Raw genomic sequence first — 27,872 nt, forward strand, 5'->3', positions numbered from 1 at the left:
AGGGAGGGACCAACCTATCAGTGGGACAGCGAGGATGGAGTGGCCGCAGAAGTGGCAATCCATCTTTAGGCAGGTATATTTGGGCCAGACTAACACTTAAGCAGACTGCTGAATGGTCACTGTTTAGTTGTAATCTATGTAATGAACTAAAATCAAAGCAAACTTGTAGACTATTACGGGAAAAAAATTTTTTTTAATTGATATAATGCAAATGAAGAAAGTAAACAAAAATATTTCAGTAACACAGTTTACTTATTATACATGTAAAAACACATGCACACAAACACAGTCATATTTATGAAATTAAAACTTCATAAGACAATACTTACCTTCAATGGAAGTGATATTCTCTGATATTATCGATTCCTTCTATTCTAACTTGCTTTTTGCTGAAAGTGTTGTTTGCAGCCAGTGGTATACTGAAACCACTCACGTCCACTTTCAAGAATAGGTTGTTAATTTTTCAAGGATTCTGAGAGCCATTTGACATTACATTAATAGTTTAGTATCAGTGATAAGGGAAGATTTTTTGTTATTTATATACCGTAAAATTTTTTTGAGAAAGAAATGAAGAAACAACAAACACAATAATATTTTGAACATTCAGAAAGAGAGAACAAAACTGTGGTTATTAGAGGAAGGAAAGGGGGAGGAAAAGGGGATTAGGGAGAAACTGGTTAATGGACACAAAGAATGAGTGTATTTTGTAATGATGAATATGCCAACTATCCTGATTAGATCATCACATATTGTACACAAATACTGATAGTCAACTCTGTACCCCACAAATATGTATAATCAATTATGTTTCAATAAAAAAAGTAAAGAAAATTTTTTGAGAGGCAGGTATTAAATATTTACTAGCACACTGCTGATCACTGATTTGCAGCCCACTAAAATCAATTTTACAAGTTATTAATGGGTCTCAATTTACAGTTAAAAGGACACTAAATAACATATACAAAGTTTCTAGTACCCAGAGCCCTCCCCATAAATATTTCTTTGCTTCCCCTCCCACTTCTCTATTATTCAAAAATATGTGTATACATACTAAGCAAAAAGGAATGATGAATTCAAAACAACTCTTTTTGGGTAGATATTGACATTTATTAAACATCAGCACATCAAATAGCGATACAAAGTGTGGATAAAGCCTAAGAAAGAAAGGAACGCACGGAATAGAATTCTACGACTAGTGAAACAGTTAAGATGATACATCAGTGAAAACTCGATGGAATCTGTGGCCTCAGTTACACATTTTTACATTTCTTCTTTTATTTTAAAAACGTTTCATCTCACAATTGTAAAATCTAGGAAAAGCTTCATCTCAGCTAACAAATTACTGCTTCCTAACAGAATAGGAGTTTTTGAAGTTATTTCCATATTCATTTATAATTTTTAGTTGTTGATCTTTCAAAATACATCTGATCAGACACCGAGGAGCAAAAGTTAAATGGAAACCTCACACAAAAGTGTGTGTGGTGAGAAGAGACAGCATCCCTCAAGCTCAGCTCATGGTTTGATCTGTTTCAAACAGGATAGAAGTTTTTGTGCGTCTTGTCTTCATTGCTGGTTTTTCTCTACCTTCTTATTTTTCTAACTATTCTTATTTTCTCTCTACCTGGAGGTAGTGGGTGTATGAAGGATTCTGAAGAGAATTGAAGGGAGTTTTGGTCCAAAGGGAAGATTCCTTTTTTTTTTTTTTTTTTTTTTACTGAAATCTTAGAAACCAAGAGCTCTCCACACTAGCCGAAACACACACTTTAATCAACTTCCTTCTACTAAGTTCCAGTCCTTTTGCTTCAATTCACTCATACAGAATAAGTCTATTCCATTTCTTTTTGAGTAAACAAATTAGTATTATAGAAATGTGAGCTGAAAATTTTACCTCGCAAAATGTACTTAAGTGCTCTGCGAAACCAGGGATAGAAGAAACCATATATTAAGGGATTACACGAGGAGTTAAAATAGCCAAACCATGTCAAGGTGTCAAACAGAACTGCAGGAGTAGCGAAGTTCATAAAGGGATCTAATAAAATTGTGAAGAAACAGGGAAACCAACATAATAAGAAAATGCCCATCACTATTCCTAAAGTTTTGGCTGCTTTTTTATCTTTCCTCATTTGATTATTTTGATTTTCTGGCAAGTTGTTGATTGCACATGCGTGTTTTCTGGATACTGCAAAAATTTTGCCATAAATCCCTACCATCATAGACCCAGGGGTAAAGAAACCTGCCATAAACAAGGTGGTCCCCCAGAGCTTGTTGAACATCACTGGGCAGGAGCTGGAACAAGCAACCAAGAGGTCATAGCCTTCTATTCCATCAGCATAGGCCTCTGAGAAGACCACCCCGAATGCGAATGCTCCAGGGACTGACCAGCAAAGAAGTAGCAACCGCTTAATGACTGGAATTGTCATTTTGGTGGAATAATGTAAAGGGTAGCAGATAGCATAAAATCTATCAATGGCCACTGAGCAAAGATGGAAAATGGATGTTATGCTAAGCATCAGGTCAAAACTATAATGAATCTTGCAAAATGTGAGCCCGAAGTACCAGCAATTCTCCACTGATCTGATCATACTGTATGGCATGATGGTGAATCCCAGGAGGAAATCAGTGACTGCCATGGAGAGGATAAGGAAGTTCGTTGGTGTGTGAAGCTGCTTGAAGTAGGAAATGGAAATTATCATGGCAAGATTGCCAAATACTGTGATGAATATGGCTCCTGCCATAAACGAGTACATGGCAGTTCGGATAGCCAGTGACCTTTCGTTTTCTGGGCAAGATCCATTTCCATATTCAGAGCAATCAAATGTTTCCTTCAGAAAAGCAAGAACATATAAAATTTTGTCAGAAAATAAATAAAACATTTTATATTTTGTATCTGCTTTCATAGAATAACTCAAGAAAGACATGGAAGACTCAAGGAAGAGAGTTTATGCTGAAATTTTACTTATGATCTTTCCCATTCATTTACCTTAACTTTATTTGTAATTCTTAGTATTCTAACCTACTGGGTTTAAACAATTATTACTTATTTTATACTTTCTTCTATTCAAATTATACTACCATTATTTAGTAAGTTCTTACACTATGCCAAGGCCTGAAACTTTTTTAAAAAAGAAGAAAAAAAGTTCATTGTTGAACTAACTATAACTGATTCTCCTCATGAGCATAGGAAGAATAGACATCTATTAGGTAATACACGCAATTCTTCCTCAAATGAGTCTGAAATACATGATCAGATTTGATTTGATTGGGGTCTCCTGCCTTGTGGGATCAGGAGATTATTATCTGTAAATAGTTTCACTCATGTGTTCTATTATCTTCACCTTGCCTTTGATTTTTTTTTCATGCTAATATTTTTTAAAAGGGAAGAATCATTTAGAACCCCTAATTATCTGGTAGAGTCATGCTCTTCAGCAAATGAGGAAGCCTTGACACACATCGCACCTTTCAGAGCAGGTAGATCAGAGGTAGGCAGAGCCCAAAACTGGACTAGCCTTACTTGTTTGTAAAGAGCAAGTGCCCCTCACTGGTGTTTATCCTCAGAGCTACATGTGACTCACGACAGCCAGACAAGTTCTGGTGTGCGGGTCACACAGAGGGCTAGAGCAGGGGGTTAGGGAGCTTTAGGAAAGCAAGCCATTTCCATACAAGGAAAACATCAAGCACATGCCCTTCTTGTGTTGGCCCAGGGTGTTCATTTTTCATATAAAATTCTGCATTTTATTATCATTTGCATGCATATTTGGAATGTAACATGTTTGAGTTAGAATCATTTTTTAAAAAAAATGTACATTAGGGGGAAAAAGCACTACCTAAATGCAAAGCATAACTGTTAATATTGCAGAAAAGTCCTTGGCCTTCAACGACCTCACACATCTCAGACCTGACCAGCTACTAACAGATGAACCAATAAATTCTTAGCCTCTGTGATATAAGAGCACATCACAAATCAAGCAAGAAATATGTATTGAGTGCCCACAATATACAAAGCACAATGAAAGGAACAAGAAAGAAAAAATATAGCTCCTGGCTGCAGAGATTCTACAAAACAGCTGAAGAGACAAAACACATCAACACTTGCACACCTCACCTCAGATAAAAGCAACAGTGGCAATTAACTGCCGAAAGAGGGGTCTAAGCAAAGTGTACCACCAAAGAGCCAAAATGGATGCGATAATTTCAGGCTGGGCTAGACAAGAATGTTTCAGCAAGGTTCTGACTTTTGACGTGGGTCTCAGTGGTTGAGTAGAATTTGAACAGAAGAGAAAAAAGCCTCTTCGAAAGAAAAGGTAGGATGAAGAGACAACCCGAGGTTGTAAATGTTCTGGGACCTTCTAAAGGTGATCCTCAGGGATCTCTGAAACACAATAGAGAAAATAGGGGATTGGGGAGAAGAAAGGGTGAGAGAAGGAAGAATGTCTAGATTCACTGTTATTCCCCAAGCCAGTGTTCTCAGCCGGTATATAGTCTAAAGAGATTTCCCACTTGTTCTTAAATTTGGGTGGTGATTTAAAAAAAAAAATAAAGTAATTAAGTTAGCTATAGGAAAGTGAATGCAGATTTGAAATTAAGAGCTTTCTCCAATTGATTCCAGTGGTAAGTCCCAGGCAACTTTATCCTTCTTAACTTTTCTACTCTGGGTCCCTGAACAGAGAACTAGTCCCCACCTGTAGCGAACTCTGTGACAGGTCACATTTTAGAAATGGACTGAAGATGGAGGAAGGAGCCATTATTATTACATCTGCAACCTGGGTGATTACACACCACAAAATAGGAACACTACCAAACAACAGGTTTATTCCTGAAAGGTTCCATCAAAACTTTTTATCCAAAAATTTCTAAAACATGTACAACAAAGTCTCAAACTGTATTCATTTTTAGCAGCTAAAATGAGGGTTTCTAATACGTGCATAGCATTTCATGCCTGTTCCTCTTAACATTCTTACAGAAAAAAAAGATAGGGAAAAACAAAAAGAGAAGCATTCCTCCCCCTGTTTTTCAGCTATTTGCCATTCCTTGTTAACCCATTGCTGACCAGTTAAGCATCACCACAGAAGAAAATACTGGGAGAAAACACAGTAATATGAAAAAGAAAGGAAGATTCTGATTGCCTTCAGTATGCTCATTAAAGAGCATGAGAGATCCAAAGGAAATTGTGTTGGTTTATTTTTAAATCACTAATTTTTAGGAAGTTAAGCTAAGAGAAATAACAAATATTTTCATTTTAATGAAAATGGCACATCCACATACAACATTCTTGTGCTAAAGGCAACTCCACCACAATGATACATCTTAAGATTTAATTGCAAAATTCTTTGTGTTCCTGGCTTAGTGACTTTGATATTATTAATCATCCTTCTATGCCACTTTTGTAAAAGTCATACTGAATCCTTCTAGGTCTCAGATCATGGGGTACTGTTCCCTTCCTTTTCAGCAGTCAGGAAATTTAATTAGCTCTAAGTACTAGAATCAAGTTTTTTGAAGCACATCATATGATGCCTAAGTTCCTATTTGTATGCCTCATACACCTGCCACTGAGACGGGAGGGGCACACTGGATGACTATTTGATGAGTTCATCAAACAATAGTCTAATATCCATTTAAATCCATCACCATTCTCCATTGTGTATTTGGCATAGTTCCTGCATGAAACATCTAACATCAGTGTAACCCGTTTACATCTTTTAGATTGACTACCTATGGGAAGCTAAACGCAAAAACAGTACCTTCAAAGCTATCCTCTTCAAGGGTCACTTTTTCTATTTTTAAACTTATTAATGTGAGCGTGTATGGCTGTGTGGATTGCCACAGAATTAAATGGAAAGTCTGACCCTTTCTCTGTTACTGTTATGTTTCTACAAGAAGCTCAAAAATTAAAAATTTCGAACATAATGAGTTATGTGCCCATTCAGCTTATAAATAAATACCACAACTAAACTTTATTCTAAACTTCAGGAGACCATGACCACAATGACAAAGAATTCCCTGATTTTTCTAATGTGATCTCATTTCTTTTTACCTTGTCATTAAATTTGATTAGTGCTTCATTATTAAATATTCCTCTGCATTAGTAACCACTTTTAAAACTTTTAAGGGACTTTACTACATTGCTTTTCCTGTTCATCATTCTTTTGGCTTTCCGTGCATCGTTTTGCCTTTACCTAAGCCACTGATTTCTTTCAGTTTTTCAATTTCTATCAAGTATTTAATATTAATTAGTCTTATTAAATAATATATATTAATAATATTAAATATATATTATTTATAATTAAATAATTATAAATTTTAAATTATAATTTATAATTTATAATTAAATAATAAATAATGTTATTATATTCTTATAATAATAGTAAATGGTAAATATAAATAATATTTATATTTAAAAAACATTAAATAATATTATATGAAATCATATAATATTATTTAATATGTTTATTTAATAACAAATATTAATATTAATGTTTATTTACATATTTAATATGCAAATAAATTTAAATATTAAATTTAATATTAAATAATTTATATGAAAATATTAAATAATATATATGAACAGGTTTAGCACAATGTCTGGTATGTAATAAGCATTATCAAAGGCTACTTTCCTTTTTGGAAATAAACACCACATTCAAGAATACATTTAACCAGAAAAGATTTCTCCTAAGAAAGTAAAGGAATGGGATTGTGTGTAAAAAGCGCAGGTAACTGTCTCAGTCCTCCTCTTCTCTTAGGTGAACACCTGTGATAAATAATTTACTCAGCCACTTATGATGAGGTAACCCTTTCTAGGATTCTAAATATTCTTCCTAGGAAAGATGTTGTACTGCCAAAAGGTAGTGCATTAAACTGTTCACGTACTAAAATGGATCTGCCTATTATTACAAATTCATATGAAGTCCTACACCTTCTACAATGGTCCACATTCCTACATATTCTCCCTGCACATGACCAAAATGCAAAAAGGATGACCATGCACCAACAATGTTACTTCATATTAGCTTGACAGTTTACTTCTTAAAAACCTCAAGATAGAGAAAACACAGATCTTTCCTTTCTAATCCCTTCTGCACATACCTGTTGCCCTGTAGAAGTTGCCATTGTTAGCTCCTTTATTTCTTTGTTTCTTTTCTAATTTCTGTGCATGTTTATATGGAACTAGAGGACCTGAACTATTTGAACTGTGTTGTTATATAACTTAACAATTAATCTCAAGAGAATTGGATCTGAAAATGAAGGGAAAAAAAACCCTTGCCATTCTTAAGTTTAACAGCTAAATGAGCGTAAACCACTCCAGCATTCTCTCAGGAGTCTCTGCTTTCCTAAGTTTTTATCACCTACAGCACTGAAGGCCCTAAGTCCACTGTTACATAAAGGCTATAAAAGCAAACATGAACCATTGAGTCATAGGTGGTCCCACAGGACCCAATCCTAGCTACACATGGATGGATGGGATCAGTGGTTCAAGTAGAAAAATGAATGTGTCCTCCATCACTTTAGGAAGACCTGAGACTGTCATAGTCCATATTTTGTCTTACATTCCAATCACTAAGACACCTGACCACCCATTGTTTTTCTCTTTTTTTCTTTGCATAAATATGACCTAAAAACATATCTTGGGAGTTCCAGTCAAGATGGCAGAATAGACGGTCCCCAGCGTCACTCTCTCCCACAAATCAAACAATTTACAATTATAAAAATGCAACATCAGCTAAACTGGGGCCTCTGGAGCTCAGAGGAAGAGGAGGAGAGACCTATAGAGCTCATGAAGGTGGGAGAAGCCATGAAGAGAGAAAGAAAAAACTGCTCTCAGCATTTCGGACTGCGACTGCTTTAAGGCTGGAGGGCGTGGAGCCAGAGCTGGCAGAAGCTGCAGCTGTGCCCTTCAGATGGAGTTACTTGGAGGCAGCAGGGGAGAAGAGGACTTTGGTGGCCCCCAGGACAGCAAGACCACTAATAGGTTTCCTGTGGACCCACACAGGAGTGAAGAGCCAGAACAACTGAAAAACGAGAGCCATTCAGAGTCCATTGAGTCAATGCAAGGGACCAGTGCAGGGCCCATCCCATGGGAAGTGTTTGGAGCACAGGAGGTGGGGGAAACAGTCCCACCAGGAGAACACTGGGACACAGCGAGGACAGCTGATTCACCTGCCAATCAGCACAGGACCACTCAGAGGAGACTGGTCAGGAATGCAGAATTACAGTTTGATGAAAAAACTCAGGCCCAGATCAGTTTCTAAACAACCCAGGTGCACCTAGTCTTTGGAGAGCTGGAAGTACCTATAAGGTCAACCATTAAACCCTGAGCTGCACAAAAAGCCTTTCATGGGGAAACAGCAGCAAAGCAGCAATTTAGCTCAACAACACAGCTCAAGTACTTGTTCCCACAGGAAGTTCCCCTGAGTTAAAAGTAAGCAAAGGACAAAAAATTAGTTCTGTCCTAGGCACACCACCAATGCCTTGGGCCCACCAGGGGACACGAAGCATGGAGCAGGACCCCCACCCACAACCACTCACACCGCCAGCACCTCGGGACCTGTCCAGAAACCCGAGGCTTGGAGCCAGGGACCAGACACAACTCTCACATCCAGGCACACTACCAATGCCTTGGGGTCCACCCAGGAGCCTGGGGCTAGCAGCTGGGGACCAGACCCCCTCCCGCAAACAGGCACACTGTGACAGCGCCTCAGGGTCCCAGACCCAAGGCATGGAGAAGAGGACCAGACCCTCCTCCCACACCCAGGCACACTGCGCCAGCACCATGGGTCCTGCCTGGGGACCTGAGGTGTGGAGAAGGGGATCAGACCCCCCTCCCACAACCAGGCACACCACGCCAGCACGTTGGAGCTCATCTTGGGACCCAAGTCATGGAGCCAGTGATCAGATACTCTCCACAACCAGGCACACTGCTAGCACCAAGGAGCATGCCAAAAACATCACCTCCATGTTGGTGGCCCACCAAAGCCACCACAATAACCATGGCTGCCGCAAAAGCAGCTAGATGCCATGACCACCACGCAGATGGTCTGCCAACCACTAGACTGCATTGACACAAGGAGAGTCACCAGCAGAGATAAAGAAAAGAAGAGGATGTCTCTCTCCACAAAGCCCATTCCAGAGTGACAGAAGAAGCATCTGCTCTATGATAATATTGGGGGACCTGATCACACCTCCCAGCATTGGACAGATCATCTAGGCAACAAATCCACAGAGTAACCATTATTCTTTCAGAAGGAGAGAAGAAATCTAGGGTAATTAGAGGGGGAAGAGGGGAGGGAGAAGGGAATGGGGAGAGATTAGACAAGGGGAATAAAGAATAATTATGATTTCTAACAATATATATGCTAATAATATTGATTTGATCAACATATCTCAATGTTGAACCCCAAAAGTATGTATAATCAATTTTGATTCAATAAAAATTAAAATAAATAAATAAATAAATAAAATGAATGCTAGATTAAAAAAAAAAGTTATCTTTAAAAAAAATCACTTCCTAAAATAATAAAGCATTTGATGTATTGCAGAAATAAATAAATAAATAAATAATAATAATCTCATCTACCCTCCCAGACCTGGAGAAATTGCAGAGCCGGAATCTCTTTATGTAACTCACATGATTATGCCAAAATCTTCGCAGACGCTGCTTGTTTAAATCTACTCATTTTGTTTAAGGGCCTACTATTTTGTTTGTGTTCTTTTGGAATGTGAAAAGTCATTTTGCACTGATGAGACTGACTTGGGAGGTAGAATACTCCCAAGTATTAAAAAACAGTACAACATTGGTCACTAGAAGACACCAGGGTCCTGCTTGAATTATAATTGTAGCTACTCTGGGTGATCTCAGGCGGCTGGGCCCAGGCCCACTGCATGAGCATGAGCTGTGCAGTCACGCGGGGAACTGACTGTTAAGGGCTCACTCTCGGTTTAGCGCTCTGCTATTGCCCTCTTGAAATTCTTAATAATATTCTAACAAGTAGCTCTGCATTCTCATTTTGCACTGGGCCCCACAAAAGACGTAGCTGGTCCTGCCTCAACTTCTCTTAGCAGCTCTCATTGAAGAAGAGAAGGAGAGGGGAAACCCTCTTTTCATTTCAGAGCATATTCATATTTGTATTATGGTATGATGGGAAACTGGACATGAAAATATCTTTAAAGAAAGTTTTACAAAATTAACACAGTTGTTTGCCGAGAAGGTAAAACTTAAATTTTTTAATAATTAGCAAAAGACATTGCTACTCTAAAGTTGCAGCAACTTCTTTCTCTTCTGGGAGAGACAAAAGTCATTTTGGACAAAATTTCTTGGCTCTGTAAAGAATTACTAAGCAATCTCTTTTAATTGTGTAAATGGGAGATGGTAGTTGGCAAAAGTTAGAACTTAAAAGGGGAGGGAGTTCGAGGATAAATTGGGTGGGGGACATAGAGAATAATCACAATTTGTGGTAATGGGCATGTTGATAGTATTGATCTGGCCATCACATCTTGGGCACAAGTGGTGACGTTCAGCTTTATAACCCATGAATATGCATAATCAATTGAAAAAAAAAAAAGTTAAGAAAACTACATGGAGCAAAGGGAATAAATCTTGCCCCCTTCCCCTTCTGAAGCTCGCTGCTATTAGAATACGTCTAAGAAACTGAAATATACCATTTTAGGCCAGCTGACAAGAAAGGGCACTAGGGCTTTCCTAAGTAGGACAGACCATGACGGAGGACAGAAAGAGGACCAGTGATGCAGAGTCAAAACCAAAGCCTGGGAACAGTACCATATATAGCTGAGCCTGAAACAGTATATGGCTGGGCCTGGAAAACTCTTCTGAACCAGCCTCTATAAACCTGAGGGCAAGATTTAAGAATAACAGCTCTGTGGGAAAGTAAATGTAATGAACGCTAGCTCATTTGTCTTCTTTCTAAGCCCTTCGAAACTACAGCTTCCTCTCACAGTCTCCTTATCTCTACCACAGATAGACATAATAGCCAGAACCGTGTCACCAAACTGGACGAGTACCTATGTTCAACAGTGGCACCTTATGGCAGCCTGGGAGAGCTGAATCTTTGGATTCAATTCCAAGAGAATATAACCAAAAGAGAAGACCCAAAGGACAATTGGGAAACTGGCTAATTAATTTAAGTGCTAAAAGAGATGTTATTTTGTACCTTTGAGCTGGAGAAAAGGGATGTAATCACTAACATGTGTTCACATTTTTTAATGGAACTCAGGTGAGCAGAATTTAAATTAATTACAATTAATTATGCCAAGCATGTCTTGCTTTGTTGGTTTCTTCATAACACAATGAACACCCGTGACTGTGAACTAGATTGACGATAGATTACATACATCTATATGCTGCTTTTTGCCCACCACCCCAGTTAACTACCACCTTGAATTTTGTGTTTATAATTTTTTGTATTCATTTAATAGCTTTATATATATTTGTATAACTAAATCAAAATATTTTTGGTTTGTTTTTAGAGCACTATAAAATGGGTATCATGCTCTTTGTTGTCTCTTGGAATTTGTTTTGCTCTTTATGTTGTACATAGCTGCAATTCACTCATTTTGTTGCCATATAATAATCTGCTTTTCTTTTCTCCTATCAACAGTTATTTGGATTGTTTCCAGTTCTTTTGCTATTATGAACAGTGCTATTTTAAACATTCTAGTACAAGTCACCTGGAGTACATATTCAAGAGATTTTCTTGGAAATAGACATGAGAAAGTAATTGCAAAGTGAGAAAGAATATGAATATTCATCTTTACAAGACAAAAACAAATGAATTCCCAAATGACTGTACTAATTTACATTCTCACAGTCAAACTGTGGAAATTTTATTGACCTACATCCAATACATAGTGTTGTCAGGGTAAAATTTTGACAACTTAATGAGTGAAAAATAGTGTTTTATTACAGTCTTGATTTGCATTTTCCTGATTACCAATGAGGTAGAACATTTATTCATGTTTATTGTCCTTATATTTTTCTCCTTCAATAAAATGCTGTCATTTCTTTTGCACATTGTCCTTTTCTTCTTAAATTACAGAAATTACTTTTGTATCCTTAACCTTTTATCAGTTATGCATGTAGGAAGTATGTTTTCTCAGTGGATAGCTTGCATTTTCTTTTCCTTTCAGGCATTTTTTCTGAAAAACAAAAGTTCTTCCATATAGCTCAATTTATTAATCTTCTACATGTTTTTTTGTGATTTTATTTAAGAAGTCTTTCCCTACTTCAAAGTCAGAAAAATATCCATTCCTATTTTCTACTGAAAATTTTAGTTTTGCTTTTAACATTTAAGTTTTCAATCTATTTGGAATAATGTATAGTGTGAAGTAAGAATATAATTTAATTTTTGCATATAAACCATGTTTTTCCAGCTCCATTTATCGAGTAGACCCTCCTTTTGTCATGGATCTGCCATACAAATATGCCATATATCAAAGTCCATGTATATCTTTGAGCCCTCTATCTAATTCCATTTATTAATTGTTTAATGCTATACGAATACCACATTGCCTTAGTTACCATAGCCTCAAACTGACTCTTCATATTTAACAGACGAAGCCACCACTACAGCCACCTCTTCCTCCTTCTCCTCTTCCTCTCTTCCTAAAGTGTCCTGGCTATTTTTGCTTTTTAAAACATCTATATTAATTAGCTTTCCAAGTTCCATAAATACTATATCGAATTTTGAGTGGATAGCATTAATACTCTTGTCTCTTCAATATTAAGTCTTCCTATCCATGAACTTGGACTAGCTCCACATTTATTTGGTCTTTCTTAATACTCTTCAGTAAACTTTCTTAATACTGTACAAATAGGTCTTGCACATGTTTTAATGCTTTTATTGCTAGGGACATCATAATTTTTACTTGTGTCTTTTTAAATTATGTTTTCTATTTGCTTATTACTGGTGCAGACATTCAATTGAATTTTTGTATATTGGTCCACTTTGTATCCAGGTAACTTGTTGAATTCTCCTATTATTTAAAAAATTTCTCTATAGATTCTTTTTGGTTTCCTATGTAATCAGTAATATCATCTGAAAATATTATAGCTTTATTTTCCCCTGTCCAATCCTTTAGGCCTTCAATTTTTGTTCTTAATATATTGTACTAATACCTTGGAATGATGTTGACTGAGGTATAATTATAAGATGATGAAACTGCTTTTTAAAAAACTCACTTATACCTCTAATGACATTTAAAATCTTTTAGTGATATCATAGTTCAAAACTTTTTGGGAATTTCTTTCTGCCAGTCTCTATTTCAACCCCCACCCCCCAAATTAGCCTCTTTCATTCTAGCTTATGACCATTTCTAGAAAATACCACAGTTTATCACCCAGTCAAATCACTGAGACTTGGCTTGAAATGTCTCTTCCTGTTTCTGAAGTCTAATCCACATTAAAAATATTTTTAAAATATGTATTGACCATTTTAATCTGCAAAAAATGGGGTTAGTGTCAACTCACTCTGATAATGACTTCTTTCTTACTCCTCTGAATTACTAAAGCACTCACAGTGACAGCTCTCTTAGTCACTCATATGCTCCTTATTGAGATTTTTAGTTTCCACTGCACTGCTATACCTGGTTCTCACTTTATTTTTGCCCATATTCCTCCCTACTTCAGTCACACACTGAAAAGGTAGATTATTTTAAATAACTTTTTATACCACAAAAATAGAGAGGAAATTATGGGAGAAAGGAAAAAAGGAATTAAAGAATTAAGAAAAGAAGGGAAAGGAAGGGAGGGAGAAAGGAAGAAAAGAAATAAAGGAGGCATGGAAGGAGAGAGACATGCATGATATGACTCAAAGCTCTCCAATGGCGTTCCTTCTTAGAATAGCAAGGAAAGCCCTTACTTTGGCATAAAAGGCCTGAGTGGTCTGGCCCCTAGCCATCTATCTCACCTCAACTTCTACAATTCCTCTCCTTAAAAGAAAAAAAGAAAAGAAAAGAAAAAGATGAGATTTAATAGAAAAAATATCTAGCTATAAGCTGTTTTAAAGAGATGGATCTACAGCATAAAAATATTAAAAAGTTGAAGGTAAAAAAGGGAAAAACATATACCAGACAAAACAAAAAAAAGTGTATGTAGTAGTATCAATATCATATGTGTCCTTTTCACTAGTAATGCTATTTTTTAATAATATAGGTTTGTTTTTTATATAAGAATATTAAAGCAAAAAACATTACTAGTAAAAGAGATATATAATAAAAGGGGTTCTATTTACCAAGATGATATAATATTCCTAAATTTAATAACAGAGTTTCCAAATATGTAAGGAAAAAATGGTTGAACTACAAGGAAAAACAGACAAAACCATAATCATTGTAGTAGATTTTAACATATGTCTATTAATAATTGATAGAATAAGTAGACTAAATATCAATAAGATTTTAAATAAACTAGACCTAACAGAAATATATATAACATTGTATGAAACAATGCAGAACACAGTCTTCTCAGACATAAATAAAGCATTTACAAAAATTGATGAATTATTAGGATATACAGTCTCAACTAATTCCAAAGGACTGAAATCATACATAGGTTCTCTGAGCACAAATCAATTAAGATAGAAATAGGTAACAAAAAAGTAACTAGAAAAACTTCTATCTTTGGATTTTAAAAAACATAACTTCTAAACAACTCACTGATTGAAGAAAGAATCAACATTAAATTAAATTTTAAACTAGACAATGAAAAATCTCTTAAGTCTTGAAAGAGGCAGCTAAAGCAGAACTGAGAGAGTTTATTTTCCCCTTAACTGCTCATATTAGAAAAGAAGAAAGTCTTAAAATGAACTAAATAACCATCTAAATTAAGAAATTAGAGGATTCTGGTCAAGAAGGCAGAATAGACAGTCCCTAGCATCACTCTCTGCCCCAAATCAACAAATTTACAGCTATAAAAAAGCAACAACAGCCAAGCTGGGGCCGCTAGAGCTCAGGGGAAGAGGGGGAGAGACCTATGGAGTGCATGAAGGCATGAGAAGCCATGATGAGAGAAAGAAAGAACCACTCCGACTGTTTTGAGAGAGCCCTGGCCATTTCCAGGCTGGAGCTGCTGAGCACATGGAGCAGGAGCTGGCAAAAGCCACAGCTGTGGCTTCAGATGGAGCCACAGATGTGGCTTGGGGGCAGCTGGGGAAAAGAGGGCCTTGATGGCCCCAGGCCAACAAAACCACTAAGAGGGTTCCCATGGACCCACATAGGAGCAAGGGGCCACAACAACTGAAAAAAAGGAGCCACTCAGAAGCCAGTGAGTCATCGCAAGGGACCAAAGCATGGCCCTTCCCATGCGAAGTGCTTGGAGCATGGGTGGTGGGGGAGACGGGCCCACCAGGAGAACACTGGGGCACAGCAAGGACAGCTGATCTGCCCCCAAATCAGCACAGGACCACTCAGAGGAGACTGGTCAGGAATATAAAATTGTAGGGAGTACAGTTTGCTGAAAAGACTCAGGCCCAGAGCAGAGTTTCTACACAACCCAGGCATACCAGATCAAACGAGACCCGGAAGTACCTATAAAGTCAACCATTAAAACCTGAGCTGCACGAAAAGCCTTCCCTAGGGAATCAGCAGCAAAGCAGCAACTTAGCTCAACCACAGGGCTCAAGTGATGGTCCCCACAGGAAGTTCCCCCATTTTAGAAGTAAGCAAAGGACAACAAATTAGTTCTAGTGCAGAGTTTAAGTGGTGGAAATAATGAATAATCCAACACAGAAGTGGAAGAAAAAACAAAATATCCACAGACCAGAGAAAAAGTTTGATATTGACTAGTAAAGGTCTCACATCACCAAAGAACACCTATAAAATCTAGAAGGACCAGAAGTCACCTGGGATACCAAGCCAGAGAAGGGGGAAGGCTGAGGGTCTCACCATGGCCCCCGGACACCCACAACCAGCACAGCAATGATCACCGAGCTGCTGTGGGAAATGCCCTGGGCTCATTAGCTAGGGCTGTGGGGGACAAGGGCTTCAGCTACATCCCCCTGACATCTCCACCCAGCCCAGCAATGACCAAGCCACCACTGGAAGCCCCCTGGTCTCCCCTGAAGGAATGAGGGGTGCCACAGGCTTCAACTTCACCCTTTCTCCTTCCTCCTGCTCCCACCCTATTTACTTCCCCATTCGCCTATCCCTCTCATCCCTAACTGATTTGCAACAACATCATAGAATGTAAAAAAAAAAAAAAAAACTAATAAATAAATAAACTTAAAAAAAAGAAGTTAGGAAAAAAAAAAAAAAACCAGTGTAATACCCAAAGAAACAGGACAAAAGAAAATTGGAGCAGTAATTGACACAGGAAAACAACATGCAATATAAAGAATCAGCAAAGCCTAGAATTTATTTTTAAAAGCTTGAGATAAACAGTTTGAGGCAGGGAAAGATAAACAATATTAAAAATTTTAAAGGTGGCATAACTACATATTTAACAAATATTACAAAGGTAGAAGAGCATGTGATGAACAATTTTGGCCAATAAATTTGATAACTTGTGTAAATGGACAAATTTCTAGAAAAAAATAATTAATGAAAACTGACTCAAGAAGAAGCGGAAGACAGTCTGTGGCTCTAAAGTGTGTATTTCTGTAACACAAATTAGCTCATATCCAGTTGGCACATAGGAGGATGTTTTCAGTATAATTCAGAATTATGTTGGTTCTTATGTCATTTTCTCCAATGCACTAATGTTTTGAAGTGACTATGCCAGACTTTCTCACAACTGAAGGAGCCTTCCTTCATCCTGTACATGAAAACCTTAACAGTCTTTCTAAACTACAAGTAGTGGCTGCTTTGGTGGCTCTGAAAACTGCTAGTTTCCAGCTTTCCACTATCTGGTGAAGCTGACAGTGTGCATGGAGAAGATGCAAAAGCATTTCTTCCTCTGTTTTTTTGGCTGATGATGAATGGCATGCCCTGTGTTAGATTTTTGTATTTTGATTTTGTTTTTTAAACTGATCTCTATCAGAAGCAAATACTCTAATGGACCCACAGTTTGAAGAAGTGTGAGGCCCAGGCTTCACAAGATTGACTAAGAAGCTGTAGTGGATTGAATTATGTCCCCTCAAAATTTACTGAAGCTTGAATTGTGTCCCCCAAGTTTTATGTGTTAGAAACTTAGCCCCCACTGTGGCTGTTAAGAGGGTGGGAAATCCTATTATGATAATTGAAAGGTGGAGCCTTGAAGAGGTGATTGGATTGTAGCACCCTGCAGTAGTGAATGCATTAAAAATGGTGGTCAGGGGCGTAGTTCTGTGGGCTTTAAAAGATGAGGAGTCTGTCTTTGTCTCTCTGCTCTCTCTGCCTCCACCATCTTGCAATGTGAGACCCCTGGGTCACTGTTGCTGCCACCAGATGTGTTCCTTGGGCTTTGGACTTCCCAGCCTAAGAAACTATAAGCAATAAAATTCATTTTCTTACAAATTACCCAGTTCCATGTATTTGGTTATAAGCAACAGGAATGAACTAATACAGAAGCTGGGTGCAAATCCAAAAGATAATTACTCTGCTAGTGTTTTTGTTAGGCTTATTATTGCTTTTGTTAGAGCCTTGGTTACAGAGCTACAGTCTACACAGCGCTTGGGTGGTCTACCATTAATCCTATTTTTCACATTAACTCCATTTTTCCTAGTGCACAACTTTAAGAACATTGGTTTTTAAGGCACCCACACATTATGTTAAACACAAAAACACCTGTGACTAGTCTGTGACCATTACAAATGAATTAATGGTTTCAAATGTCCCCCATAAATAAAACTGCATGTCAGGCACAGATCGTTTCAGTGGCAAGTTCTACTGAATATTCACAGACCAAATAATTCTTATCTTACACAAACTATTCGTGACACAGAAAATGGTCAATTTGCCAATTGATTTTATGAGGCTAGCATAAACTTGATACAAATCCTGACAAGGATCCACAGAATAGAAATATTAAAGTTTAATCTTACTCATAAACACAGAGGTAATTGTGTATAGACTCCTGAGTTATTTAAGAGGGAAAAAAGAGATTAATTATGCCTACATTGTTTTGCCCCAGGGATGAAAGCATGGGTTAATATTTTGACATTAGAACGTCACTTAGAATGATTTACCATAACATCAGATTGAGCAAACAATCATTTGATTATCTCAACAGACGTGTGGTAAAATTCAAAGCTATTTATGATAAAAGAGAAAAAAACTCTTAGCAAACTAGGAAAAAAGATAATTTCCTTAATCTGTTTTAACAATAATGGATGACAAGATCCACTAGAGAGAAAAAGGGAGACTATTTTCCAGGAAAGAAACAATCTGCGGATTGGGAAAATGCAATCTCCCAATTCCAAAGAAGGGAGGGGAAAGATGCAGTTTCTGTCTTGCAGGGTTAGCATTACCTACATATTCAGCAGGTTCAGGGAAGTACATGAATATTTATGAGGGAAGTCATGTACCAGGGCAATGAGTAAACATACATGGTAACAAACCTCGTGTGTTCATTTAGAGTGGAGATCTAGTATTAAAAGAAGGTAGAATTTGGCTCCTTACATCAAAAGGTAACTACAGGGCACAAAAGTCACTCTGTGCACAGACCAACAGACCGGCTAAAACTGGATGGGAGTTGGAGGGCTTAACAAGAGAAAACATTCGTGAGGCTGACCTTCTGTCCAATAGGAGCAACAATTAATCTGCAAGAACGGAGGAGGGTGTGGTCAATGACTTGCACCAGGTGGATTTGTTAAAGGTCAATATATAGAATTCTCCCAGCTGCAGCTGGATTTGATATTATCTTCCAGGAGCTGGCACAGGCCCTTGCCAGTGTAAAAAGGCAAGAGAAAAATTAACAAGGATTAGAAAGGAAGGAAAACAGTTATTATTGACAAATGATACAAATGTCTATATAAAATATCCAAAACATATACCTTTTTAGAATCGATAACAGAGTTAGCAAGTTTGCTAGTTAAAAATAATCAACACACAGAAACATATTGCTTTTCTATTTAACAATAAAGTATTTGAAATTATAACTTTTAAAAAGTTTATCTTTATAACATAATAAAAAAATGTAAAGTAGCTTTAAAAATAGATGTGCAAGTTCTTCACGGAAAGTTTGAAATGTTATCAAAAGACATAAATTAGGACCTAAGTAAATGAAGAAATATGCCATATTCAGGGACTGGAAGAACCATCGTTGTAAAGGTGTAAATTTTTCCCAAACTGATCTGTAGATTTGATGCACTGACTATCAAAATCTCAAAGGATGTGTGTGTGTGTGTTATTTGACAGGTTGTCTCAAAAATTTATGAGGAATTACAACAAGTCACATAAACCTAAACTCTCCAGATGAAGAAATAAACAAAGAATAGAAGGAGATGAAAGAGAAAATGAAGTGAAGGAAATTTTCCTTTACCTGATTTCAAGACTTCATACGAAATTATAGTAATTAAGACAATAACGTATTGACAGAGGGATAAATAAATAGATCAATGGATATTTAAAGAGCCTAAAATTCATATATTTTCCCTTGTGTATATGGAAAAAATTTATTATATCACCAACAACAAGATTAATGGGGAATAGTTAGAATTTTCAATAAATGGTGCTAGGTCAACTGCTATGTAGAAAGAATAAATGAAATTGAATTGCATTTCACACAATACACATCAATTCCAGAATTAAGGTGAATTAAAAGCCTAAATGTGAAAGGCAAAACTATAAAATCTTAGAAAACAATATTGGGAAGTTTCTTTATGATTTTATAGTAGGGAAGAATTACTTGTCACAAAAAAGCACAAAACATAAAGAAAAAGATTGATATATTTGACTACATTAGGATGAAGAATTTATGTTTAGCAAAACTCATCATAAGAGAATGTAAAAATAAGCTACTAACCAGCAGAAGATATATGTTACAAAAGTAATTGACAAAGAGTTAGCAGGGATATGCAAAGAACTACAAATCAGTAAGAAAAATATTTAAAAAGATAATGTTATTTTTCCTAAACTGAGTGAAGGCTGCAAGGTTGCTCGTTGTGATTTTCATACCTAACATTTATACCTTACATATATTCTGTTACACATTCTATTCAATATTTATTAAAAACTACTTTTAAAACCACCTTTCTGTAGACAAAGCATCATAATGCAATGTCATTTGCACTGATAGAAATATGCCTGAATTGCTTTGGAAGACCAGAGAAGGAAGTACCTTCTTCCAGGCCTGAGGGGGGCGCTAGTAGGCAAGCTTCAGAAAAGAATTATGCTTGAAGAAAAGCTTCAACAAGTAAGCGAACAAGTCATGAAGAGCATACTGAACAGTAGGAAGAGATTGTTCAAAGCCTAGGAGTTATGAAAAGGGTCGGAGTTTTCCGGAAATTTAGCTAACTTGGTATGGCTGAAATGCAATATGCTTGTTCAAGAGGGGTAGAATATGCAGATAAAAAAGTAGGCAGGACAGGATCACAGAAGATCTTTTAGGCTAGCCAAGAAATCTGGACGTTATGGTGTAATCCATTAAATAATACATAACCATTTAAGGCTATTAAACAGCAGAAAGGCATTTGGGTTTTAGATGAATCAGTAGCTGCTGTGTGGAAAATGGGTGAGAGGGGTCAAGATTTGTGGGATTTATGCAGAGTCCATTGGAGGGAAGTTATGACTTTAATGAAGATGCATTGCCCAGACGTGATTAGACGTGGAGTGTAAGGAGAAGGGGGGGGTCAAGGTTCACTCCCAGATTTTCAGCTTGAGCAGTTGTAAGGATAGTAGTGTCATTCAACAGAGAACATAAGAGAACGTTGGATAATGGGATAATTTAGTTTAGTCTGGCACATACAGAATGTTGGGTGCCTACTGAAAAAAGATGCCCAATAGACAGACAAAAACACTAGTGTGTTTTATGCGAGTTGGACCAACAAGAAAAGAAATGAGGAGAAGGCAGTAAGAGTATGATCTCAGCAATGACCTTCACAGTTTGCTATCTCAGTTAAACAGAAAGGGTGACATACAGTGCTGTGGTCTGAGCTCAAAATTGACAGGCAGGGATATATATTTTTAATTCCATCTCTACAACTATAAACCAGGTTGACAATGGTAAAGTGAATTGTAAAAAATAATGAGGATGAATCTAACTTATTGACCATGTGCTATGAACTATGTGCTGTACATTATTCAAACACTTGACAAATATAATGTCATTTCATTCCCAGAAAACCTCATTTTATTCCCATGACAATTCCAGAGGGATACAGAACACACTAGTCTTGTTCACACTGGTGTCCTTAGCAACTAGCTAACACAATGACTAGCATATAATAGATGCCCAATAAATACATGTTATGTGAATGAATACATGACTTAATGGATGAATTAATCTTGACAACTCTGAAAGTTATATATTACCCATTTTGAAAATGAGAAAACAGACATTTAAAGAGGTTTAGTAAGTTTCTTTCTGCTTTGAACCTTGCTGAGCAGCTAATAATAGCCAGTGTTTGAATACAAATTCAGGCCTTTATTTTCCAGGGTACATCACAAGCAATGATTGTGGCTTCCTTTCTTTGTGGTCAAACAAAAATTTTTGATGGCGGTAATAGAAGTGATAAAGAAGAGAATTCAGATGATTCAATGTCCCACCAAAGGAAATGACCATCATTTTTCACTTCACTTTTTTTTTTTTTTTTTACATAGAGCTAACCTATGATCTAGCTGTACATGTATTCTAGCATAGCATTGTGGTAATTCCACCTCTAGTCTACCATGTGGTAGTAAAACAGGCATTACTATGATGTTTCAATCTGTTGTGTTGTGTTTTATTTTACCGTTCCCAGTGATAAGAAAAATCAATTGATTTTCTATGTGCTTTTCCTTTTACAATTTGCTGTGTATAGGAGAATATATGGACAAGATGAAAATTTTAAGCCATTTAAAAATAAAATTATCAACACATTTCAAGCATCTGAAATCACTGTTTGCAAACCCTTTTGTTTGTTAAAAGTAAAACCTTGAGAGAATTGCTAATAACAGTAATTAAATGTGTTGATTGGCTATTTCTCAATGCCTTCTGTGCTTTATTTACAGCTTGACACTTTCGAACTGCAATGTGGTTAATGTGAGCCCCTAGCCTAGAGACAAGTGTTAAGTAGCATTCCTTGAACTTTGCTATAATTTGCCAAACTTCTGAGTATATAGAGACCAGCGGGCATCATTAACACATCTGCTGTTTTGCGTTGGTCATGATGGGCAGTAATTTCACACTATAAGTCGCTGGGGAAGTAGCTGTGCTTAGTGGAGATAGGAAAATATTTATCAAGAACTTTATGTGAGGAACCAAATGCTTGGGGAATTCTTAGACTATTAAGCAAAGGCCAAGTGTAAATCTGAGAAAGAAAACTTCAGCTGATGCAAGAGAAGCAAAACAGAAATTTGTGCCTTAGTCTACCTTCTTATTTGATGTATATAAAAAACAAGGAGTCACCTATCTGGAAGACTCAGAAGTCTCAGGAAAGCCATCCAAATAACATCACACCCCAGCCCTGGTTGGCTGATACAAGAAAACTCTTAATTAAATACTCATTTTATTTGTCCCTTAAACAGCAATTTCAAATTTCAAAATTGTAAGTAAATCGCACACTTGGAATAAAAAGCTCCTCTGTCAAAAAGGAGAATGATATAGGGCAAGGGCAATGTTTTTCTTAGTAGTAAAAATTATTTTACTTGTGTTTGGCTGTTGTCTTTGTCATATGTTTCCACTGGATTGTGACTCTGGGTTCTTAGTAGTCCTTATGACTTTACTTTCTTCAGTGATGGGAGCTGACCAGATACCTCCCTGGTATGTTTCAAACCAACCATAAGACCATGTTGCCAAAAACACCTTTCTTGCTACTAGGGTTGCTAACAAGCTGTAATAGTGGATTTTGACATTTTATAAATAAAAATTTGGGGGGCAAACATAGGTTTGTCAAATAAGGTCATTTTTAAAAACTCTCCCTATTATTACTATATTTCCCCAAAAGAAAAGAACATCTAAATCCTGGAAATTTAGCAAGGACATAATCTTAGACAAAAGACAGTCTATTAAATTGAATACATTTTCCAATAAAAATAAAAATTCATTACATTGTTTTTATTTTCTCACACTACAGTGACCTATAACAAGTTAGTCATAGCTAACACTAATCCTCGAAGTGGGAGAAATTGGGAATCCCAAGTTAACTGTTGAGGTACCTTCAGTTTGAGAAAATGACATTAAAAAACCTAAATTACAAGAAATAACCTTAGAAATAATTTTTCCCTTGCTGGTTTAAAAATGTTACCTTTCTAATCAGTAATCTTTCCTCTCTCCCTTCCTTGAGCAAATGTTCTTGGAGTGGCTGCCCTGGGCCAGGCTCTGTGGTGGGAGCTGGAAATGAATGGTGCCTGACCTAGGAGCTCACAAGTAGGGCTTTGGAGCTCAGTTTTAGATAAGCTGTAGTATTCATTACTCCCCTAAAATTTCACCCTCCTGTATAAATTGAAAAATGTAGATTTCCTTTTACTTAAAGATCAAAGTCAATGGTGCTTAGAAGAAATGTACTCATTCCAAAGACCCTGTGTTATTGGTTGAAAATGCAAATTTCTGAGTCTCAATCGAATCACCTCAAATTATTCAGTGCAGTTAGGGCTTCTAACATAGGCCTAGTTAAAAGGCCATAAGCCAAATCTAGTTAGTGGTTTTAGAACTTAGTTTTTAAAATCTTTTTTTATTAGTAAACAATCCACATTTACTGCCAAAATTAAACCTATATAGGCATGTATGTTTAGACTTGGCTGGGGATAAAACTATGAATCCCCATAGTTTCCCCAGAGTTGTCCTCACTTCTGAAATAGGGAAGAGGTTAGAGTTTATAGCCTGACCGACCTGGGCTCACATCCTGTCTCTAACTTTTGTTAGCTGTATCCTCTTGGACACCTTATTACTCTTTATTCATTTATTCACCTAAAAAAACATGCATAGAATAACTTCTCAGTGCCAGTGCTGAGTGCAGGAGTGGTGCTGAGTGCAGGAGTACAAAGATGAATCAAACCACAGTGCCTAACTTCTGCAATTCACAGCCCAGTGGGGGCAGAGGGCCTTTCCACATAATCAGTAAGTGCTCTGACTGGGAAGTGAAGGAGATATTTTGCGAATTCAGAAAAAGACACCTACCTGGCCTATGGGGATTATAAATGGCTTCCTGGAGAGATAATCTTCAAAATAAGTCTTTTTAAATGAGTAAATGTCAACCAGTTACATTGGGAGAGTGGTCAGGAGGCATTTCAGGCACGTGGGTCAGCAATTGCAAAGGCACAAAGAATAGAAAGCACAAGAACTACAAAGAGAGCTGGGATTGGAACCAAGGCCTGTCTGGTTCTAAAGCCTGAGTAGTCCCTCATGTCAGGGTGCTTCAGACATTGCTCTGTACTAATGCCTTCAGGGGTTACACAAAGTTTTCATTCCATTTCATTAAACAGGTAGATAATAGATAGATGTTTGAAGATAGATATCAAATTATTTTTATAATATATAATTTATAATTGGAATATGTATATATTATATAAGTATAAATATAATTATTTATATAAAATATTTTATTGTGTATGCATACATATTATATAAATTATTTTTTAGAGAAATAAAAATCCCTAGTCTCTCAAATAACACATCACAGGCTAACAGATTACTGTATCATCAGATTACTTTTTTCTGCATAGACCTTGGAATAAGTCTTTTTCTGCTATCCTTTTGCATAACTGTAATTGGGAAATTTGCTAAAAAAGAGGATGCTGCAATTCTGCACTAGCTTTTTTTTTAAGCCAATATGTGATATCAGCCTATGTCAACTTCTCTGTGTGCAGTACCTTAGCACCACCAATAAAATGATGTGGAATAATACGAATAATGTATATTCACTCAGTGTTTTTCACTGAATGTATATTCACTGAGTGCAAGGGCCCATGCTAGGTAGTATCTCTTATCTAATAATCAATAATCTACTGAGTTATGTAATATCGTTGTCCTTATTTTGTAGGTAGTTAACTAAGTTTTAGAGTTTTAAGTAACATTGTCCAAATAACAGCTGGTACATATTGGAGCCAGAATTTAAACCCATGGCATCTGGCTCCCAAGCTTGCCTTCCTCACCATAGATCATGTTCTTGACATAAAGCCTGCATATCCACATTGTTTAAAAGCTCCCCAGGAACAGCCAGAGTTGAGAGACACTACTTTACCACATCACATTTTGAAAACATTGACCAACAAACAAATTTTAGAGTTTATCATATCAATTATTGCTTATCTAACTTGTACTTTATTAAGAGGATGCTTGCCATCAATAAATCAGTGAGTGGATTAACATTAAGCTCCTGTGTCACTTTAATTTGTTAATAAGTTAAGAACTCTTTTTTTAAAAAGATGCACTTTAAGCTGCTTTATTTCAGTAAATTACACTTAATTCTGAACTAGAAATAATGTATCATTGACTTTTACATAGGTTTAAACTGATGTTTCTGAACCATTTATTTAAAGCTGGTTTTAGCAGGTTTTCATATACACATTTAACATCAGAATTTCAGGAAAGTAGATAAAAGATTCACTGTAAGCTGCTTCATTTTAAGGAATTAAATGTAATTCTAAATTAAAAAGACCCTTTTAATCTGTGTGTCAATGATGTTTTCCTCCTATAAAAAATCAAAGACAGAAATGAATCTGGGGTTGATGTGACTAAGAACAGAACCAGCCTTGATGGAACGATCTAGCTGGAATGTTAGAGCAGCATAAATTCACTGGAGCTTAGAGGCTTAGGAAAGGGGTTTTATGAGGAGGAGGGGTGTGGAAAAGAAGGTGAGGACCTGTCAAAGTCAAATTCACTTTCTCTGAATATTTTTTACAGCTGACCATATACTCAATGAGCTATGTTGAAACACTTTGAAAAATGCATATGTATCTCATCTTTTTTAAGAAGAAGCAAGACAAAAATAAAATAAACAAGCAAAAAAGAAAATCTCAATATGATTCTCACATCATCTAGATTCTTTGAGTGGATATCTCAACTACTGGATAGCTATTTTATTGGTACATTTTATTGTCTGCTAAATTTAAAAATATAAATCATTCTTTATGTATTTTTGCACATTTAATGTTCAAGCTCTTGATGACAATGTACAACTAAACAGAAACTGTGGCTCACCAGAATCCACAATGGATTGGAGTTCATCTGGTTTGCCCTACTTTTTTAGTAAATATCTGCAACTCTCCAAAGATTGGATTATTGACTTCAAGAACCAAGTTTAAAATCAGGATGGAACTTCCAGTTCACTCTTAAGATGGCATTATTACTATCATTAATGAATCAGTTCCAACAAAGTTCCTTGCTAATACATTTTTTATCTGATCCTGAGTGAACATTTATATGAATATTTCTCTTTCACAGTAGAGTGGAAAACGAGGCTATTCTGATTGGAAACTGTTTTGCCTCAGAGAAGGAGTGTCATGTTGTTGGAATTGCTTTCCCGCTGTTTACCATAATCTTGTCTATCAAGTTAAGTCCTTCCTGTGGATGCAAGCAAAAACTGTTTTCAGAGGGAACTCAGCAGAAGGCTATCTGGGGCTCATGAAATTCATAAGATGCTGAATAACTCAGTTGAGAAATGGACAGGCAGGCAGGAAGTTCCAGGAAGCAAGAACGCTGATAGTACCAACAGCAGTCTGGTCATGATCTTCCACATGCATGGCATGGAAACCCACGTGTTTTCATTGTTTTGTGCTAATGATTCTGCTAAAGATCACACTGTCTTTTCCCCATTGCTAAGGATTCAAATTCTAGAGAAAGACCTAAAGATTTTTGCTTGAGTTATCCCCTCGTCTGTTTAGTTGAAGAAGCAGGGGCTAGTCTCTTTCATGTAGTTCCAAGAGACTACAACTAGTTGGAATGAGAAAATTCTCAAAGCTAATTGGATTTCAAGAGGAAATGGACTCTAGATGACTGAAAAACAAAAATATCTCAGCATGAAGAAGTGGAAGCTAAGTAAATCTGAAAATATAGAAAGACAACGCAAGCCTTTCTTTCTGTTTTGCTGAGACGTTTGGTTATATCTTATTATGAATATTAAAAACAAAGCCTACAAAGAAAGAAAGGCTGTAAGTGCTTTAGTACTGAGTGAAAAATGTAGAATTATTTGAGTCATGAACTTGTCCCAAGAAAAATGTGGAATCAGTATTAAAGCCTGAATAGTAATTTAAGGTAAACGTAAGGCAAGGATGACTCTTACCACTATTATCAATATTGTTCTAGAAATTCTTCTTTTTTTTTTTTTTAAATATATTTTGTAAATATACAATGAGGTTGATTATTGTGGCCCATCACCAAAACCACCCTCCCTCCTCTCTCTCCTCCCTCCCACCCAACAATGTCCTTTCAGTTTGCTTTTCGTATCAACTTCAAGAAATTGTAGTTGTTATATCTTCGCCCGCCCCCGTTTTTTTTTTTTTTTTTTTTTTTTGGTGTGTGTGTGTGTGTGTGTGAATTTATTTATTTATTTTTAGCTCCCACCAATAAGTGAGAACATGTAGTATTTCTCTTTCTGTGCCTGACCTGTTTCACTTAATATAATTCTCTCAAGGTCCATCCATGTTGTTGCAAATGGAAGTATTTCATTCGTTTTTATAGCTGAGTAGTATTCCATTGTGTAGATGAACCACATTTTCCGTATCCACTCATCCGATGATGGACATTTGGGCTAGTTCCAACTCTTGGCTATTGTAAAGAGTGCTGCAATGAACATTGGGGAACAGGTATACCTTCGACTTGATGATTTCCATTCCTCTGGGTATATTCCCAACAGTGGAATAGCTGGGTC

At 36.6% G+C, this 27,872-nt stretch overlaps 2 protein-coding genes across 2 annotated transcripts in view; one reads left to right on the top strand and one right to left on the bottom strand.

The window, feature by feature from the left end:
* Window positions 1-1,826: 1,826 nt before the first annotated feature.
* Window positions 1,827-9,738, bottom strand: LOC134378628 (trace amine-associated receptor 2). The gene is made up of 2 exons (XM_063097924.1): window positions 9,692-9,738; window positions 1,827-2,826 (listed from the first exon to the last, which is right to left on the bottom strand). Exon 2 carries the CDS (start codon window positions 2,745-2,747, stop codon window positions 1,827-1,829), a length of 921 nt encoding a protein of 306 aa, XP_062953994.1. The 5' UTR covers window positions 2,748-2,826; window positions 9,692-9,738.
* Window positions 8,492-27,872, top strand: part of LOC134379162 (eukaryotic translation initiation factor 1-like) — a 31,756-nt gene continuing 12,375 nt past the window's right edge. The window contains exon 1 of the mRNA XM_063098365.1: window positions 8,492-8,711. Within this exon, the coding sequence (XP_062954435.1) occupies window positions 8,492-8,711 (220 nt within the window). The remainder of the gene's footprint in view (window positions 8,712-27,872) is intronic.

This window comes from Cynocephalus volans, chromosome 5 (genome assembly GCF_027409185.1).
Source record: "Cynocephalus volans isolate mCynVol1 chromosome 5, mCynVol1.pri, whole genome shotgun sequence".
NCBI classification, from domain to species: domain Eukaryota; kingdom Metazoa; phylum Chordata; class Mammalia; order Dermoptera; family Cynocephalidae; genus Cynocephalus; species Cynocephalus volans.